At 46.2% G+C, this 21,271-nt stretch overlaps 2 protein-coding genes across 4 annotated transcripts in view; both read right to left on the bottom strand.

Annotated features, from left to right (window-relative positions):
• The window catches only part of LOC138746208 (ras association domain-containing protein 3-like), a 111,450-nt gene extending 95,242 nt beyond the window's left edge, over positions 1–16,208 (bottom strand). Inside the window, exon 1 of the mRNA XM_069904244.1 lies at positions 15,869–16,208. Coding sequence (XP_069760345.1) covers positions 15,869–16,145 — 277 coding nt within the window. The 5' untranslated portion in view covers positions 16,146–16,208. The remainder of the gene's footprint in view (positions 1–15,868) is intronic.
• Positions 16,209–19,478: 3,270 nt separating this feature from the next.
• The window catches only part of tbk1 (TANK-binding kinase 1), a 62,552-nt gene continuing 60,759 nt past the window's right edge, over positions 19,479–21,271 (bottom strand). For all 3 annotated transcript variants that reach the window (XM_069904241.1, XM_069904242.1, XM_069904243.1), the window contains exon 21: positions 19,479–21,168. In XM_069904241.1, the coding sequence (XP_069760342.1) occupies positions 21,117–21,168 (52 nt within the window). In that variant the 3' untranslated portion in view covers positions 19,479–21,116. The remainder of the gene's footprint in view (positions 21,169–21,271) is intronic.

Genomic DNA, 21,271 nt, shown 5'->3' with positions numbered 1-21,271 from the left:
GACAAAAAAAATAAAGATTTTCATGTCTTTTGCATTCTAAATGTAGTACAGTATTAAGAGACAATAATGGAGCTTTTACCTTTACTTCAACCACAGGTGCCTGCAGATTTTGGTGTTTTACTTGTGGCTTGATCAGTAAGGCAGGCTTTATCCACAACTGTGGGAAATCACGGGTTAATTTACAGAAACAGAGGAGTATCAACCACAAAATTCAGGGCTAGGGAAAATCCTCTGCATTTACACACCAGTGCATTCAGCACAGTCACTCCATCCAAGGTCTTCCTGTTCTCTCCGGACGGGAGATTGATTCAAAGGGTGACCTTTCCCTACCTGTTGGTCTCCTCCACGCCATCTGGAGCTTGATTTCACCGGGCAGTCTGCAGATAGTTATTCCCATGGCAGGGCAGAGAATGTCTTGCTCGGCAACCCGCTGCTGGCTGAAGCAACTTCAGACAGGGCTTGTCAAGGGGCAGAGTGCGTGGCCGACTCATCAATGACCAAGACCATCAAACTCCACTCTCCGTCCACCCACCCCCAGGCTAGCCTCATTTGCCTGCCTGTTGAAAAGTCCTCAACAGTTGTAAGGTGGGTTTTAGCTTTCCTTATCCAACTAATCTAATATTTGAATTTAAAATGTGATATAATTTTGAGTATTCATAAATAACTCTGCTGAGGGACTTACTACAAAGGTGACTACCCACGTGTGTGATAGCTTTATCTGTTCTAGTGAAATGAAGGGGCAACAGTGGGTGGTGAAACACCCTGTTACCTGCCTTATCATTGTTTGAGCAAGGCCGTTTCAGTTACATTAGCTAGTTGTTTAATTGCACGTCTTCCTTACATGGAATAGACTTGGTCAAGTCAAATCAAGATCCTTTTCGTACCAAGCCCAAAATGCTGGTTATGAATCTTTATCTTTGCGACATCTTCTTTCTTTGGCTTGGCTTCGCGGACGAAGATTTATGGAGTGGTAATATCCACGTCAGCTGCAGGCTCGTTTGTGGCTGACAAGTCCAATGCGGGACAGGCAGACACGGTTGCAGCAGTTGCAAGGGAAAATTGGTGGGTTGGGGTTGGGTGTTAGGTTTTCCCTCCTTTGTCTTTTGTCAGTGAGGTGGGCTCTGCGGTCTTCTTCAAAGGAGGTTGCTGTCCGCCGAACTGTGAGGCGCCAAGATGCACGGTTTGAGGCGATATCAGTCCACTGGCGGTGATCAATGAGGCAGGCACCAAGAGATTTCTTTAGGCAGTCCTTGTACCTCTTCTTTGGTGCACCTCTGTCTCGGTGGGCAGTGGAGAGCTCACCATATAACACGAACTTGGGAAGGCAATGGTCCTCCATTCTGGAGACGTGACCTACCCAGCGCTGTTGGGTCTTCAGCAGCGTGGATTCGATGCTGTCGGCCTCTGCCATCTCGAGTACTTCGATGTTGGAGATGAAGTCGCTCCAATGAATGTTGAGGATGGAGTGGAGACAACGCTGGTGGAAGCGTTCTAGGAGCCGTAGGTGATGCCGGTAGAGGACCCATGATTCGGAGCCGAACAGGAATGTGGGTATGACAACGGCTCTGTATAAGCTTATCTTTGTGAGTTTTTTCAGTTGGTTGTTTTTCCAGACTCTTTTGTGTAGTCTTCCAAAGGCGCTATTTGCCTTGGCGAGTCTGTTGTCTATCTCGTTGTCGATCCTTGCATCCGATGAAATGGTGCAGCTGAGATAGGTAAACTGGTTGACCGTTTTGAGTTTTGTGTGCCCGATGGAGATGTGGGGGGGCTTTTAGTCATGGTGGGGAGCTGGCTGATGGAGGACCTCAGTTTTCTTCAGGCTGACTTCCAGGCCAAACATTTTGGCAGTTTCCGCAAAACAGGACGTCAAGTGCTGAAGAGCTGGCTCTGAATGGGCAACTAAAGCGGCATCGTCTGCAAAGAGTAGTTCACGGATAAGTTGCTCTTGTGTCTTGGTGTGAGCTTGCAGGCGCCTCAGATTGAAGAGACTGCCATCCATGCGGTTCCGGATGTAAACAGCGTCTTCATTGTTGAGGTCTTTCATGGCTTGTTTCAGCATCATGCTGAAGAAGATTGCATTAATCTTCGCTAGGATTCTCCTAAATATAATAATACCTAGTGTCGCCGAAAATGTTCTCCCAGAATCACAGTGCGGCTTTCGCGCAAACAGAGGAACTACTGACATGGTCTTTGCCCTCAGACAGCTCCAAGAAAAGTGCAGAGAACAAAACAAAGGACTCTACATCACCTTTGTTGACCTCACCAAAGCCTTCAACACCGTGAGTTGGAAAGGGCTTTGGCAAATACTAGAGCGCCTTGGATGCCCCCCAAAGTTCCTCAACATGGTTATCCAACTGCACGAAAACCAACAAGGTCGGATCAGATTCAGCAATGAGCTCTCTGAACCCTTCTCCATTAATCTTTGTGACTTAACTTGTGACCAAAGGTACAATTGGCATCTGCACTTGGCTTAGGTGCAGTAAAAATCCCACATGCGGTTTCAAAGGCATGCTAGCTAATCTGATTAGCATTGAGCCATTTGAGGAGATGTGGCTACAGCCTGGTCAATGAAGGTGGCTGCATTTAAATAACTTCCTCAGGTGAAAAAGAGAGAGCAAGAGCTGGAGAGCTTTTGACAGAGGAAAGAATGTCATCAGCTGAAGATATGGTGGGAAGGTGAGAGGCTTAAACTGGAGGCTCCGCAGAGCTGGAAGTGAAGAGAGAGTTTAAAATAAAATTAGCTCAGTAATGGACCCCTTCTGGCACATGCTGTCCATTTACACCCAAATTGACAACAACCCCCAGAACATTTTTTTTGAAGGTTGGGAGGAAACCGGAGCACCCGGTGAAAACGTACATAGACATGGGGAGAACTCCCTACAGCCTACGTGGGATTCAAACCCGGGTTACTGGTGTTGTAACAGCGTTGTGCTAATGGCTACGCTAATTGTGCTGCCCCACGATTGTGAGGGAAAGGACACAGAGGGACTGGGGAATGTTGTATGGTTATAACGCAACCAAGAGCCCAAGGCTGGCCCCAGAAACAAGGCATTCTGTCCTTCCTTTAGCTGTCCCACTTGCGCTGCAGATCACAGAACAGATGCCAATACGGTCAGAATGAACAATTTAATTAAAGCATCTGCAAAGCTACCGAAACAGGAACAGCAGAAATTGCTTCCTCATCTAATTACATCCTCATCTTCCAGTCAGTTTAAAATATCTGCGCTAAATCCAGGCCGCTGGTTGATCCCTGGTGACGACTCCCCCACCCTGTCCCCTCATCTCTAGGACCCCCCCCACTTCATCACCACCCCACAGGCTGAGAGAGAACTTGTCGAAAGTTGGGCCGCTCCCAGCGAGAGGCTTCCGACATCGCACCCTCGGAATAGACGGGCCCATCTTTGACAATGGATCTCAAACTCACTGAGAGGCACACTGGATGGAACAGACCCTTCAGCCCAACTTGCCCATGCCTGCCCAGTTGATAGAGAGGCCGAGAGTCAAGTGGCATGGTGCCAAGGGAACGATCTCTTTCTCAACATCAGCAAGACAAAGGAGGAAAGTTGAGGGGAGATGTCAGGGGTAGGTTTTTAGCACAGAGAGGTGTCTGTAATGCATTGCCAGGGATGGTTGTGGAGGCTGGTTCAATAGAGACTCTTTGATAGGCACATGGATGTAAGATTAGAGGATTATGAGTGTGAGAAAGGAAAGTGTTAGGTTGTTGTGACCAGCACAGTGTCGTGGGCTGAAAGGCCTGTACTGTGCTGTAATGTTCTATGTTCTAAATTGCTGGAGGAGTTCAGTGGTGTCAGCCAACATCCACAGAAGACGTTAGACAGATGCTGTTGTCCATGTTTTGGGTTGAAACCCACTCAATGGGTTATGAATCTGTTAACCTCCTGAACTCAAACAGCAGTGGGGGCTGAGTCATTAAAGACATTAAGTCGAGGCTGAGATAGATTATTAGACTTTAAAGGAATCTAGGGTAACACTAATGTGAAGTTGAAGAGTCTATTATGTTATAACTGACTGACATTTATTTCTCCCATCTCTAATTATCACACCTTCCTTCTGGAGAGGCTGTTCACACTGGAACGACCAGACGCCAGAAATTCAGATCTCATCACGCATTTACACTATATACCTGAGGTACAGTATTTTCGGTTAACGTGGGATGCCACTGCATTGACGTCGATCGTGACATATGGCCTACGTGCGACGTACAGTCTCACGCATCATCAATAATGCCCCATTCATTAGCCTGCCGAACACCTACAGTTGTGTTTAGACTGCAGGCATTTTGTGGAATTCTCTTGGGGTCCAGGAGGTAAAATGTCGGAATGATATTATTCCTCCAGGACCTTATACATTGACTTTATTCCAGAATTTTGGGAACAGATTTTTGGAATGCAGTGGCTGTATAAAAAACATAAAAGAATCATACCACGTTGAAACAGGCCCTTTGGCCCTATTCTGCCATGCTAGCCAAGATGCCTATCTGAGCGAGTCTTATTTGACGATATCCCTCTAAAGCAGTGGTTTTCAAACTCTTTATTTCCACTCACATCCCACTTTAAGTATTCCCCATGCCATAGGTGCCCTGTGATTAGTAAGGGATTATTTAAGGTAGTATGTGGGTGGATAGAAAAAGTTTGAAAACCACTGTTTAATCATCCCTCATTGACTCGTTATGTGCACGGTTTCAGAACTCCAAAGGAAATGGGCCAATGACATTTTTTCTCAAGCAAAATATTTCAGTAATAATTGGGTCTAGAGCAGTGGTTCTCAACCTTCCCTTCCCACTCACATCCCACCTTTAGCAATCCCTTACTAACTACAGAGCACCGATGGCCTAGGGATTACTTAAAGTAGAAAGAAAAAGAACCACTGCTCTAAACCTTCCCAATCCATGAACCAGCCAAATGTCTTTAAATACTTAACTGTTCCCACCTCTACCACTTCCTCTGTCATCTCGTTCCATATACCCACCTTCCTCTGCGTGAAACTTACCACCAAGATCCCTCTCATATCTTTCCTCTTCCATCTATGACCCCTTGTTTTAGACTCACATACTATACCAAAAGCTCCCTGGCTACTATCTGTACTCCTCATGATTTCACCCTGCTCTCGAGAAACTGCCCCTGCATCCTTCTATTCAGCCTCTCTTTACAACTCCCTGTAACATCCTCCCAAACCCTCGAGACTCCAGCCCAACACAGGCGCCACCACCTTGGGCGCAGGCCTCCATGCCAACAGCATTTTCTAAATAAAATACCGTTCTCTCCTTGAACAGCCGTTTAAAGCCTGTACAGACCCACCGGCATTAGGACCGGGAGGTTGAAACCTTCAGAACAGCGCTGTGTCTCCGCTCTCCTGGCAGCAATGCCATTTTTTTTCATCCCAGGATCTTGGCAGCTTTTCTCTCATTTAGCGTTCTTTAAAATAAATCATCAGGGATTACAAACATTTTTGCAATCAATATCTTTTAAAAGGATTTTAAAGAGCGTTACTTTATGGATTCAATCAGCCGCTGATTTATCCTAAAATTTGAATGATATTGGGATCAAATTCACTTTATCATCAGATAAAGAGGAGACTAAGGGCAGACAGAAGTCCTCTGGTATTTGCTATTGTCTACCCATCCCCTGTGCCCCCTACCCCCACCCAGGAAAACAGGTGATGGCTGTCTCCTCTATCTAAGCCCCTCAATCTTATACAGGTATATCTTTCTATTGTCACCCCTCATCCTTCATTGCTCTAAAGAGAAAAGCCCTCGCTCTTTCAACCTTGCTCCACAAGACATGTTGTCCTATCCAGGCAACATCCTGGAAAAAGAAATGCATGGCCATACCAGGCTCTGAACCAAGTGTTGAAGGAAGGAGTAACACAGGACAGCATGCGCAAGTTGGGTTGAATGGCCTGTTTCCATACAAATCCATGATTTAATGAAGACACAAATAGTGGACTTAGCCAACGTCACTGGCTTCAAGCCAGTCTCTCACAGATAGGTGTGTTTCGCTGCCCTCTGGTGTTCATTTAAATTTTGAGCAGCGAAACATGCATGTCTGCAGACGCTGTGATTGCAGTAGAAACGCAGAGATGCTGGAGAAACTCAGCTGGTCTCGCAGCATCCAGAGGAGGTAAAGATGTATAATTGATGTGTCGGCCTAGGGAGGATTAGGTTTACATGGGTCAGCACAACATCATGGGCCAAAGGGCCTATCGCCAATATCAGGTTTGTTATCATCTGACGAAACAGTGTTCTCTGGTCCTTAGTGCAAAACACGCAGACACACAACCAGTCATAACACGCATACAGACAAACAATACAGGACAAGTATTCATATACACAAATAAATATTATTTCATGAATATGAGAGTCTCGGAGGGTTAGTGTGAGCAGTTCCTTTGGTCGTTCAGTATTCTCACTGCCCGTGGGAAGAAGCTGTTCCTCAGCCTGGTGATGCTGGCTCCGATACTCCTGTAGGAAGGGGTCCTCAATGATTTTGTACGCCCTCCGGACCCGGTAGGTCAAGTCAGTGATGGGGTAGGAGTGGGGGGGGGGGAGGTGGTGGACGAGGAGATTCTAGTCATCCTCTCGGCCACTCTTATGGTCCTGTGAATTGACCTCCGATCTATTTCTCCGCAGCAACGGTACCCCACTGTGATGCAGTCGGCCAGGACACTCTCAATAGAGCTCCTATAAAAGTTTGACATAATGGTGGCTGATAGCCTTGCCTGGTTCAGTCTTCTCAGGAAGTTCAGTCGCTGTTGCGCCTTCCTGACAAGTGAGGAGATGTTGTGTGTCCACAGTAGGTCACTAGCTAAGCAGACATTGCTGAGCTGCAATGCTCTATGTCCATGTCCAAAAGGAATTAAATGGCGTTAGCGTTGGTCACGGACAGCATGGATGTGAGGGAAGGGCTGTTTCTGTGGTTTCTAAGACTTTCTGACCAGGCATTTTTCTCAGTTATTTGGCCAGGATGGAGAGGCTGTGAGCTCAGAGCACAGGCAGGGACACATTTATGCCGACTTCACATTCCAGCTCACACCAGACATATTGCACAATGGAGTGTCACCCGTTATGAAAATCCATGCAAATATGAATATAACACAAAGAATGTGTTAGTATTTGTTAACTGCGTGCTTTGCAACTTCCTCCAGCAACTCCAGTTTTTCGAGTTGAACAAGAGCGTCTGCAGACGCTGGGGTCGAGTGCAGCACACAAACGTGCTGGAGAAACTCAGCAGGTCACGCAGGATCCAGAGGAAGTAAAGGGTAACCAACATTTCAGAACCTGGTTGCAGGTACTAGGGTCAAGGGTCCTCTGGCCTCTCCCCCCTATCACTTCCTAATGTCAGAGCTAAGATTTTTTTTATTATAAAGAGAGTGGTGTGTGCCTGCTGTATATTGCCATGTATTGCCAGCAACATTTAAAAGACTATTTGATAGGTACATGGACAACCAAGGGTTGAGGGTGTGAGGGAGGAAAGGGTCAGATTGTTGCTCCATAAAGGACACCATTTGACCTGCTGAGTTTCTCCAGCGTTGGGTTTTTACTTCACTCACTCAGGTTATGCTGGAATACATCACCCCTCCCATACAGAGGACAGATTTGGGCTCCTTATTTAAGAAAGGATGAACTTGCACTGGAGAGGGTTCAGAGAAGATTCACAAGAATGATTGCTGGAATGAAGGGGTTAGCATACGAGGAACGTTTGATGGTTCTTGGACTGGACTCCTTGGAATTCAGAAGAATGAGAGGAGAATAGAAACATTTCAAATGTTGAAAGGCCTGGACAGAGGAGATGTGGTAAAGTTGTTCCCTGTGGTAGCGGAGAGCAAGAGGGCCCAACTTCAGGAATGAAGGGCACCCATTTAGAACAGAGATGCGGAGGAATTTCTTCAGCCACAGAGCGGCGAACCTCTGAAATTTGCTGCCACAGGCAGCTGTGGAGGCCAGGTCATTGGGTGTATTTAGGGCAGAGATGGACAAGTATCTGAATATTCAGGGTATCAAAAGGCCAGGCAGTGGTGCTGAGTAGAAGAATGGATCAGCTCATGATAGAAAGGTGGAGTAGACTAGACAGGCTGAATGGTTTGCTCTCCCCCTATATCTCCACTGATGCACTCTACATCCTCGGCTCAGGACGCTCCCACACAAAAATGTGCACTCTGAAGTTGATGACCCTTTAAGAGATCATTAAGCCGGCAGATGTCAGAAAATCTAACCAATCTAACCGCACTTTCTTCCACCATCCTCCAGGCTAGAATTTCAAAATGTACCACTAATGTTTTCAAATGTGTACAAAAAAAAATCTTCAGGTGCTGAAAATCCTAATTAAAATCAGAAACTGCTGCAAATATCAGCTGCAGGTTGGAAGACCTTCATTGGGCCTAATTATTTAATTACTAATTAATCAAGTCACTTAGTCTCCAAAAGAAATATTAGGCGAGTTTACCTCCTCATTCCTGGTCAGTGATTAATTTGGCATCTCTGGTACTTACTTAATAAGCCACCACCTGTGGAAAGCAGGTGGTTCAGGTCAATTTGTCATTACATTACACACTTTGCAATATTCCCACACACATTCGAACCAGGAAAATTCTCTTAACATCAAAGCTGACATTGAGCAAATCATTTGCATGTTAAGAAGTGGACAATTATTGATCATTCACTGGTGGTGACCCCCATGCCCTTCAGTACACCACTGCGGTGGGATTATTCAGTGCAGCTGAGAGAGTGGACAGAAATCCGCACTACCTGCTGCCCCACACTCCCTCAGGACCGGGCGCAAAGGTAGCAATCTCTCTCTTCTGCTGATGTTCCCCACTCCCACTCAGGGGCGCTTACCGCAAAGAGACTTGCCACCTCACAGAAGGGAGGCTGTTCAGCCCCTTGAGTCCATGCCAGTTGCCTGCAGAGCAATCTCTTCCCAGTGTTATTTCCCTGAAACCTATCCCTCCCCATCTCCTGCTCACTCTGACCCTCCTTCCGCTCCTGCCCATCTACACTGTGGGCAATTTTGGGATCACACACACACACACACACACACACACACACACACACACACACAATATTGAACCAGTGTATCAGCCAGTGAGTGGAGGGCTTGAACCAGAAACCTTCTGAGGCAGAACAAATTTGTTTAGCCAATAAAAATTTCTCCAAGAAAATAATGTATTGGGGACTAAATTTTGTATAAAAAGTATCATGAGATCAGGTGAATGCAGCGGATCTTTTGCCCAGAGCAGGGGAAATCAGTAACCAGAGGACATAGGTTTAAGGTGAGGGGCAAGAGATTGAACAGGAACCTGAGGGGTAATGAGGGTGGTGGGTGTTTGGAATGGGTTGCTGGAGGAGGTGGTTGAGGCAGCTACTATTACAATGTTTAAGAAAAAAAATGGGCAGATATATAGATAGGATGGGTTGAGAGGGATGCGGGCCAGACGCAGACAGGTGAGCCTAGTGTGTGTGTGTGTGGGGGGGGGGGGGACATTTTGGTCAGCATGAACAAGTAGGGCCATGTTTTTGACTGAACAACCTCCCTACTCACATCCAAAATTAGAGTGATCAAACTTAATGCAGGCCTCGAAATTAGTTCCATCTTTTAATAGCCATCCATGACTTCAATACGCTACTGATGATGCTTTGGAGAAGGGAAGTTTGAGGGCAAAGTACAGGTGCTGCATAGCACAAAGGGAATAGGCAAGTTCATTTTGGGTGTGGACTTTTACGCATGGTGAAAAAATAAATCAGGAACAAAAACAGGGAAGAAATGAAAGGTGTTCCCATTGGCCGTGGGTGATGTCAGCGACTGAAAGGTATGCAATGATAACCCAGCTTGAGCCCTCCAATGAAGGGGGTAAGTGAATGATGACACCAGGTGACACCAGGAACAAAGCTTGCATCTCCTGTTTGGGGCACAGCCAATGTTCCATGGCCATTCACTCCTCTCTTATTGGTGGAAGTGTCGGTGATCCACTGACATCTCAGACCACACCCTGGTTTTCCCACCTTGGCCAGGAGACCCCAAGTTATTTACATGGCCAATAAAGATTGAGGTCTAGGCCGAACCCAAGCAGTTAAACCCTGGGATGGTTCATTTGTCCACCATTTCCCAGCAGGGGCTTCTTGGGAAGAAACATCCATGATCAGGTGGGGCTTCGACCGTTGGCTAAGCTGTGCCGTGGATCGAACTGAAGGTCAAGGATTTGTTCACAGATCAGGGTGGGGGGGAGGGGACTGAAGTGGAGAGGGAGGAAGGAGGAGGGAGTGAGGCTGGAGGGAGAGAGGAGCAGACTGCCTTCCAATCACAATCCCTCTCTGCTTATACCAAGACCTCTGCTATGTCTCCCAAAATCAGTCTCAAGGTATGGACAAAGTATGTATTTGGCCCCATTCACTAAGATCATAGCTGCTGTTTGCCTCAGTTACTTTCTGTGCTCTTCCCCTTGTGTCCCAGATCCCCATTGCCCTCTCAGGTAGAGAATTCTAATCATTCAGCAGACTCCAGATTATTCATCAGGAGGATAAACATTCACTGTGGCAGTAAGTGCAAAACAAGGTGATGTTACGATGGTGCAATAGTCCGGAAAGGATAAAGGGAATGTCTTTAATCGAGTGAATTTTAAATTTAGACATACAGTGCAGTAACAGGCCCTTTTGCCCCACGAGCCCATGCCAACCAATTGCACCCAATTGACCTACAACCCCAGTGCAATTTAAAGGGTGGGAGGAAACCGGAGCCCTCAGGGTAATCCCATGCAGGCACGGGGAGAACATACAAACTCTCTACAGACAGCACACAGCATTTAAATCTGTTCCGATCACTGGCACTGCAATACCATTGCACTAACGTACGCCAGCTGTGCAGCCCAAGATGAACAGAAACTGAGCGACCCAGATGGCAGTGGGGACGTGTTCATTAGAACCAAGTGACACTGAATGGTGGTGAAAATGTTAAATAATGATACTCGGCAGTTCAAACAGCATCTGCGGTGGTGAGTTCATGAATCAGGTTCTGACTTTACATCAGAACCAGTCAAATTTGGCACAAACTGGAAAGATTGATTATCTGAAAATGTTGAATTCAGTCAATTCACCTTCGGTGAAGATAAGATGCTGTCCCTCACGCTTGGTTGGAACATTGTAAGGTCATATTCAGAGAGAATGGAACAGGTGACTGACAACAGGAGGTGTTGGCAAGAAATACGGAATATAAGAGCAGGGATGTGACGTTGAGGCTTTATGGGGCCCTGGTGAGACCTCACGTGGAGAACTGTGAGCAGTATTGGGATTTTCTTTTAAGAAAGGAAGTGCTGACTTGGAGAAGGTTCAGGAAAGGTTCACTAGGATGATTCTGGGACTGAAAAGGTTATCATATGAGGAGTGTTTGACAGCTCTTGGCCTGTACTCATTGGAATTTAGGAGAATGAGGGGGGATCTCATTGAAACATTTTGAATGCCAAAAGGTGTGGATAGAGCCACCCCCCTACCCCGCCCCCCCCCCCACACAACTCCACTGTTTGCTGGTGTTCCTTCTCTCCCTTGCCTCCTGCCTGTGGGACTGTGCTCTTCCCCCCACCTACCATTTCATTTCAGAACTTACCTACATTATTCCAGACCTTGATGCAGGGCTCATGCCCAAACATTGGTTATATATCTTTATCTTCGCTGTTTCTCCTCCATCGTGTTTTTACTTCAACCACAGTGTCTGCAGACTTTTATGTTTTACTTCAAGGACAGTTTCTTTCCCGTCATTATCAGTCTCCTGAATGAAGTTATATTCACTCTGTACAAACCAACCTCTCTCTGCCCTTTGTACAGTATATTACTGCCTTGAACTTGGCCTTAACTTCACAGACATTTTATACTGTCTCCATCAGGTATAAACTTAAACTGTGCACAGTATCTGCCAACTTGAAAACACTTAAATTATTCATTACTTCTTGTTTAATGTTTAACCCTGTCACGGCGCTGAGATTATAGGGTTCTTTGATGGCCCTTTTATAGCAAAAATGATCGACTGAACAAGTTGCCCACCAACAAACATATCCTGCTGTGGGAGCTCAGCAGGGCGAGCAGTATCTGTGGGAGAAAAGGAATGGTCGATGTTTTGGGCCGGAACCTGACAAAGGGCCTTGATGATAAGACTTGCTGGATCGCATGCAAGGCAACCCTTCTCACAGGACCTCGGCGCACATGACCATCAACTCAGGAGTCAAACACAAGAGTCTGCGTGATTGAAGTGGAAACACGATGCTGGAGAAACTCAGCAGGTCAAACAGTGCACTTCATATAGCAAAGATGCACAACCAATGTTGCAGGCTTGAGCTCTTCGGGCGCCTGTCTACATTTTGTCCATACCTTGATGAAGGGCTCAAGCCCGAAATGTTGGGTCTGCATCTTTGCTGTATAAAGTGCACTGTTTGACCTGCAGAGTTTCTCCGGCATTGTGTTTTACAATCAATACAGACTTGACTTTAAACTAATCCATTTACCTGCATTCAATAGCACCATGAACATCTTCAGTCCCTTTGCTGGCCAGGTGTGGTATAAATGATCCAGCCATCCCTTATCCTCCACTGCTCTATTTAACTAGAAGTTCATCAGTTTGTGACATTTGACCTCTGATGAGAGTCTTGAAATCAAAGCAAATCATGGATAGAATGAGCACTTCCAGTCAGTGTTGTAGGGTGGCAGAGCAAGAATGTCTTAGGGTCACAGGGTCTGGGAGACGATCATCATTTAGTATTTTTAGATCACAGGCATGTAACTGCATAATCAACAAAATTTGCCGTTACACGGGCAGTCTAAAAAGGAAAGTGCAGGAATTTTTAGTCCATTCCTGCACCGCGATTTATCCTGCAGGACCCCTACTACTTCTAAACCGCACCGTAAAACTCACCTCCTGAATTCAACATCCAGCTGATGACTCAGGCCACGTTGTTCCATGTAAAAGCACCAGGACTAACGCGCACAGAAACTTAAGGGGTGCAGCGTAAATGACCACAAGGTGAGTAATGATGCTAATTTATGTTGAATTTTTCACAGATTTTTCTGACATTGCTGTCTAAAAAACACTACTGCAAGTCTGCACTGTTTAACTTCATAGAACTGCAGTCATTGAGTCATAGCACACAGAAACAGGCCCTTTGGCCCATCGAGTCATTCCTCCTCCTATCAAATCAGCCCCTTCCACCAACTCTTTTCTATCCAGATTGAAGATGTACTTTTATTCACAGGCATTTTGAGCTCTCCTCATGCATCTGATTGTTACTTGTGTTCGAACCTCTCATAGCCATTTTACTCTGGACTTTAAATAGTTGCCTAGTTGTCATGTATTTTTGATCTGTACAGCACTTTGGTCAATGTGAGTTGTTTTACATGTGCTACATAAATAAATAAATAAAACTTGACTGACTGTTAAATACCAACATGTAATAATCCCATTAATTCAATTAGTTAAGTGGAGAAAGTTTTTTTAAAAAAATCACAGAAGATGGAACAACGAGAAGCTGGAGGAACTCAGCAGGTCAGGCAGCATCTGTGGGAGGAAATGCTCCATCAGTGTCTGGGGTTCCCAATTAGTCTCAATAAAGGATCCTGACAATGAGGCGTCCAGAACGAAACATAATACTCCAAGTGTGGTCTGGTTTTACAGAGCTTCAATCTTACATCTTGGCTCATAAAGGGACATAACTAATAAAGGCTGCCTTACCACTCTACCAATCTGTGTGGCAGCCCTAAGGGATGTATGGATTGGGGCTGTTCCTCAACAGTTAAGAATCCTGCCATTGACCATGTACTCCACCACCGGAGTTGAATGTATAACATCAAATCCACCTGAGAAGGTCATTAGTTGGAAGGTTAGCCCTAGAACCATAGAACATTACAGCACAGAAACAGGCCCTTCAGCGCTTCCAGTCTGTGCCAACCCATTTTTCAGCCTTGCCCAGTCCATAGCCCTCCCATCCACATACCTGTCCATATTCTTCTTAACTGTTAAAATTGAACCCACATTCACCGCTTCACCTGGCAGTTCATTCCACACTCCCACTGCTCTCTGTGTGAAGAAGTTCCTCCTAATATTCCCCCTAAAATTTTCCTATTTCACCCTCAATGCATGTCTCTGGTTTGTATCTCACCTAACCTCAGTGGAAAAAGCCAACCTACATTTACTCTGTCTATCCCCCTCATAATTTTAAATACCTCTATCAAATCTCCCCTCACTCTTCTACGCTCCAGGGAAAAAAGACCTAACTTGTTTAACCTTTCCCTGTAACTCAGTTCCTGAAGTCCAGGCATCATCCTGGTAAATCTTCTCTGCACTCTTTCAATCTATTGATATCTTTCCTGTAGTTAGGTGACCAAAACTGCACAAAATACTCCAAATTTGACCTCACCAATGTCTTATATAACTTTACTATAACATCCCAACTCCTGTACCCAATGAAACAGCTTCACCTCACTGCTGGATTCAATGTGCCTGTACAGAATTCCCAGCAACCCGCCTTGTTACGGTGAATCGCACCCAAGGAGAGAAGGCAGTTGGCCATGATCCAGGAAACTGCCAAGTCCGACGAACCCTAACTGATCAGTCATCACACACCTGTGCATTGGCAATGTGCCCCGGGCTACGTACCTTAACCCTGAGCTTCTGTCATCCCACCACATATTCAGAGAATCCCTCCGGCAAGGAGGACTTTCTGTCCTGGCTTTATCTCCCCCAGGGAAGGGTTCAAGAACCAGTTTTTTTTACATTTTTAATTAAAAAAAAAATGTAGACATAGAGCACAGTAACACCACACCACAAGCACACCACAAGCCCATGCCGTTCAATTACACCCAATTGACTTACAAGCCCTATATGTTTTGGAGGATGGGAGGAAACCAGAGCACTTGGAGGAAACCCATGCAGACATGGGGAGGATGTATAAACTCCTTACAGATAGTGCCAGATTTGAACCCCATTCCCGACCGTTGGCGCTGTAACAGCATTGCGCTAACTGTATGACCAGGAACAGATGCAATTGTAATCACTGTGCCCAGGTATCTGTGGTTCATTTCAAGGCAAATGACTCAGAGCCATCGTCATTTCACAACCAGTCAGTGTGGGTGGAGTACCATCATTCTTTACTAGGGGGGGGTGGTGTGGGGAGGAGATGAACGCTTGTCGTCAGCAATGGCACGTGTGATATTTAAAGAGCACGCCACTGACATTCCAGAAATTTCACCCAAGATTATACAGGCCTGGGGGAGGGTTAGATTAAAGGTGCTAAAATATTTAGCCATTCACTGGCCAACCTTGCAGGAAGGGAACACATCAACTTGCTGCAACATCCACAATCTGCACACCCAAGGAGGGCAAAAGCTTCAGGTCGCACGAGACCAGTCCAGACTGACTTGAAAAGCTCTCACCAGCCCCTCATTATTCCTGGGTCGGCAGAGGAAGTTGGGTCACCTCGCCGGAAGGTGAACCCAAGAAGGCACATCTGCAGAGAGGGGCGAGCCACTGCCCCACAGGGCCAGAGACCCGGATTCGACACGGAGCTCAGCCGCTGTCCATGTGGAGTTTGCACGTTCCCTCTGTGACTGCATGGAATTCCCCCGCCCTCCTTGTTTTACAGCAGCACATTTATATAAAGCACCTTATAAAAATGGTGAACAAAAAAGTCAAAGAAAGGCAGTGTCTTTGGTTCACTGATCATTCAGGAATCTGATGGAGACTCCCCCTATTGTACTCGCCCCAGTTCAGTAATACAGCCACCACTCTTGAGAAGACGAGTAAAAATCCAATGAAGAGCAGGGCAGGGTTGGGGAGGGGATGCTGTGGGGTGGCTCCACAAGCAGAAGGGAACTGACCTGTGCACTGGAGAGTCTGGTCCCAGATGAAGTGACAGCAGAGGTCACACCAGGCGTTTGCAGCCAGCGCCTGCTTGAAGCGGTGCCCCCTTCCCTTCCCCCCCGCCCGGGGCTCTCCATCCTCGGTGAAGATGGTCCTGACGTCCGGGGGCCGGTGCTTCTTCCGTCCCTTCCCCAGAGGGCTGACGTCGCCCTTCTTCTGCCGGGGTCTCGGCTCCTTGCCATCGGAGAGGCAGCCCGGAGCCGGGGGGGCTGCTCCGTTCCCGGCCCCTTGCATGATTCGGCCCGTCCACCTCTTCCTGCTTCCCGGCGGCGGGAGTTGGGCGCCGAGGCGAAGGAAGAGCAGCGCAGGTGAGGATCAGGTTACACGGCGCCGGGCAGCAACACCTGAGTCACCCACACACCTCCCGCAACTCGCTGCAAGGAAATCGCTGCACCAGGATTTTATTTGCATATATTTTAGGCTGACAACCAACTCTCTGCGGGGTTGGAGTCCCTGTGGTCTCATTGCAAACTCAGCGGTCGATTTCCCTGGGACTCACCGTCCTCCCTCTCGGGCCCACATTGCTCGTCCCAACTCTCCAGCCATGACTTGACACCAGCATCCACTCGCTCAAGGAGAGCAAGGGTTGGAAACACACTGTGGAGAAGCCCAGTTGGATGAGAGGGGATTTAAAGTCAAGTTTATTGCCACTTTCAGATTAATGAAGTCCTTTGAAAGAAAGGCTGGTGTTGAAGCCTATCCTGTCTGAGTGGCGACGTGGATCCGTTCCAATTCGCCCTTCGTAGCGGCAGATGCCATCTCACTGGCTCTCCACAAAGCCCTGGAACACCTGGACAGCAAGATGCAGACATCAGGATGCTCTTTATCGGCATTCCACACCATCATCCCCTCAAAACCGATCAGCGAACTCCAAGACCTGGGACTCAACACCCCATTGAGAAATTGGATCATGGATTTCCTCACCTCCAGACCACACTCAGTGAGGATTGGTCAGAACGTCCCATCCACAATCTCCCATCAGTACCAGAGCACCACAGGGCTGCGTCCTTAGTCCCCGCTTCACTCGATTGACATCTATGACTGTGTGGCTCTGTATGCCAACATGATTACAAAATCGCCGACGACACCACAGCAGTGGACTGTATAAAAAGGGGTGATGAGTCAGCCTGCAGGAGGGAGACAACCTCACACTCAATCTCACCAAAACTAAGGACTTCAGGAAGGGAAAACCAGTGATCATTGTGAGATCAGAGGTGGAGAGGCTGAGCAAATCTAAATTCCTGGGAGTCATTATTTTGGCAAACTTTTCCTGGACCCCATATACTAATACCCTAATGACGAAAGCACATCAGCTCCTCTGCTTCCTCTGGAGTTTGCAGAGGTTTGGTATGACATTGAAAACCTTGACAAACCTCTATAGATGTGCAGTGGAAAGTGTGCTGACCGGCTGCATCACAGCCTGGTCTGGGGGCACCAATACCTCTGCAAAATGTAGTGGACACAGCCCAGGACATCACAGGCAAAACTCTCCCCAGCATCAAGAACATCTACAGGGAACCGCTGCCATCGGAGAGCAGCAGCAACCATCAAGGATCCACACCACCCAGCACATGCTCTGTTCTCACTGCTGCCATCAGGAAAGAGGCCTAGGTGCCACATGACTCACACCACCAGGTTCAAGAACAGCTGCTCCTCCTCCACCATCAGACTCCTCAATGACAAACCCAATCAGGGACTCATTTAAGGATTCTTTGCACATTATTTGTTAACGATTAAATAGATTTTTTTTTTGTATTTGCACAGTATGTTTAAATTTCTTTCTTGACATTTCTCTCTTCTGTATACATTTCTACTTCTTAAGTACAGTTTAGACAACTGAGATGTAGAGATTCTGCCTGGCCCACATGGAAAGAATCTCAGGGTTGTATGTGATGTCAGGGTTCTATGTACTCTGAAAATAAATTTGAAGAACTTGAACTATAACTGGGGGAATATCAAGAGCTGAGACCCTTGAAGGCCATTATTGATCTTGACGGGCTTTTCCACCAGTCTAGCGCTTTAGTGGTCTTCATTATTTAGACCAATTTTTTTTCCCTCTTCACCAAAGTCCAGGATATTAAGTCCCACAGTTGTTGTGGTGGGATTTGAACTTGAGTCTTCAGATGGTTAATTTCGATTCAGGATAGCGTTTCCCAGTTAAAAGAACAGCCACTAGACAGCAGGGCAGATGTGAGGGGGCAAATTGCCCACCTATCCTTGTGTCTTAAATTCGTAGAACCCTGAACCACGGGATCTTTTACATTCATCCCAGAGGACAGATGAGGCCTCATCACACCCAGTAGACAGAACTTCCTCCAATATTGCATATGTTCACAAGATATAGAGAGCAGAAGTCTGCTCCTCCATTCTAATCAGGCTGATCTATCCTCCCACTCCCCAGCTTTCTCCCAGCAACCCTTGATGGCCTGACTAATTTAATACCTGTCAATCTCCGCCTTAAATATAGCAAACAATCTCGCTTCCTGTGGCAACAAGTTCCATTGATTCACTACCCTCTGACAAAATAAAATTTTCTCTATCTCTGTTTTAAATTGACGCCATTTTATCATGAAGTTGTACCCTCTTGTCCTCAACCAGTGGTTCTCAACCTTTTTCTTTTCATGCATATATCACCTGACTAACCACCAACACCATGGCATTCTACGCCATCCTAGGCTCTGTGGTTAGGGAGCCACCTCTTAAGGTGGTAGGTGAGTGGGAAAAAAAGATTGCGAACCACTGTCTGAGACTCCCGTACCATGGCAAATATCCTTGCCACAGTTACTCTGTCCAGACCTTTCAGCATTTAAATTGCTTCTATGAGGTCCCCCTCATCCTTCTGTATGCCAGCAAGTACAGATTTAATCAGAATAATGTGCTCCAAAGGGTTTGGAATATTTTCAGATTTTAACTTTAAATTTTGACATACAACAGGCCTTTTCAGTCCACGAGCCCGCGCTGCTCATTTACATCCCTGGTTCGTTTTCTGAAGTGTGGGAGGAAACCAGAGCATCCGGAGGAAACCTATGCAGACATAGGGAGAAAGCACAAACTCCATATAGACAGTGCAGGATTCGAACCCTGGTCCTGATCGCTGGCACTTTAACAGCATTGCAATGACTGCTATGCTAACTATGAAAAGTGAAGAGTGGTTCACAGGACGAAACAGGAAATGTTTGATATCCTGTCTCTGAACGTTGTGAAACCATGCATGCAAATCTTAAGCTTTGATCTTCTGTCGAGTTAAAATAGAGCAGAAAAGTCATCGAGGATGAGACTGCTTCAGTGTGGAACAGACACATCTCTCACTGTCGGAATGGGCAATTCATGAACTACCTAGAGTCATTATAATCTCGTTGTGATGGTGTGAGTTCCAGCCCTCTGTGTCAAGAAGACTTAGATAGTATGCTGCTCTATCTCCAGATACTTAACAACAGGTCAACAGTAAAGGCCAGATTGGCCCAGGTGATCATATGCCTTCAAGAAACAAAGTTCAGTCGAGACACAGGATGTAAATGAAGACTGCATAATCTTAGTGACAAATTTAACAGAAGATGTACACAGAAGTACATGCAAATGCAAGATTTTAATATTTTAGAAATGGTTTCCATCATACACTGTATATAAGAAATAGACATAATGGATTGAGAAAATTAGCTGTAGCAATACCTTGATGAAAGGAGAACAAAACTCACTATGAAGGTAGAAGAGCTGAAAGAGATTGACGCTGTTCCAGATGATGAATCTTCAATATTTTGATACCATTTATTCCAGTCTGATTCAGAACATCTAACAATTTATCCCAGCTTTATTTCAGAACCAGTGCAGTCCCACAAACAAATTATTGAATGCATTCTTGACCAGTAACATGTAAAGATGTACAATGGCTTCATTGTGTGGAAAAGCGACTAGTGCCTTCTTGTCCTCATTTAAAAGTGCAAGTTGATATATTTTGGGGGGAGAAACTGCACAACTTTTTTGAATCAGGGAGAATTCCTGCTTCTATAAAAGGGCACGACCATAAATTTGTGACAACATCACAACTAAACAAACCACACGTCAGCCCTCGATTCGGTCAATAGATTTAAATTTTTTTCTGCTTACAAATATATACACTTTATATATACAGGCACAAATACAGTTAAAAAGGGCTGTTTACAAAGGCATCGTCTTCAAGTTCCATTGATTTAATCTGATTAATTGGATTTTTTTTTTGGTAAATTTTGTCAGCTGCAGCAAGGTTAAAATTTGCAAAGTGCCAAGAAATTGTACCTTTCGTACAAATAGTCCTGAAGATCGAGGTGATCACTTCCATGACAAATGGCATCTGGAGGATTGTTGGTAGAGAGGAAGAGTGAAGAGCTTTATAGCACACATATATTCTGGCCACAGCTCTCTCCCAGTTATCACTGGCCCCAACTTTTGGACCATGTTTTCCACCACTCCAAGTCCTGTGCAGTCCAAGGCTCCAGGGTGAGCCGTTCCTCCAGTTAAACGCTCTCATCCCTGCTTCCAAGTCCCTCCCAGATCCCCTCTGCTCTTCCACTTCCAGTTGTGTCTTTGGGTGACCAAGTCCAACCTTCCAAGATTCCTTCCATAAACCTCGATGCTTTATTTTGCTTCTGAAAACCCAACTCTCTAGGCAGACTTCCGCTCATACGACCCACCATCTCATGACATGGGTCTGGGTCACTGTTTACTGAACAACACACCTTGGGATGGGTTCCCATGTTTAAGCACAAGCTGTTGTCGTTTGGTTCCAATACTACCTCCCCTCCCCCTCCCCGCCCACAAAAAGCACTGGGCAACTCCACCTCTGCCAATACTAATTAAACATGAGCTGCTGTTACAAACCAGAATGAGAAAATACTGTACGAGTGCATATCGATACAAGAAATAAGAGGGTACATTCTGCACTTTAGAGTGACATTAAGTGACACCAGAGACCACCTCTGTTCAAATGACAGGGTGGGGAGACCAGAAAGAAATTAAATGTCACCAAAAGGGGATAAAATATTAACATTTTACAGCGACCCTTCTGTGCAGGAGTTCCCTCTTTAAATTGGTGACATTAAATTTCTCACTTGTCCCCATTATTCTCATTGGATCCCCTCTCAGAACACAAAGCTGTGGAGCAGGAGGTTCAGGTTACCGCAGTGGGGGCGATGGACCCAGTGGAACGGTACGTGGGCTGTTCAGGACATCTTAGAGACGGTCGGGACTCTGAATTCCTCCATCTACCGTCAATGCTCCAAACCTGTTAAAAGACCAAAGGTGAGGTCAGATTCCACCACTCGTGGGAAGAGAAAGAGCTCGGGATCAGTAGGAAGTAGAATGGAATCCGAAACTTTAACCTCCCC

Source organism: Narcine bancroftii, chromosome 11 (genome assembly GCF_036971445.1).
Source record: "Narcine bancroftii isolate sNarBan1 chromosome 11, sNarBan1.hap1, whole genome shotgun sequence".
NCBI lineage: Eukaryota > Metazoa > Chordata > Chondrichthyes > Torpediniformes > Narcinidae > Narcine > Narcine bancroftii.
Note: the sequence above shows the minus strand (reverse complement) of the source record. Positions and strands in the feature narration are given on the sequence as shown.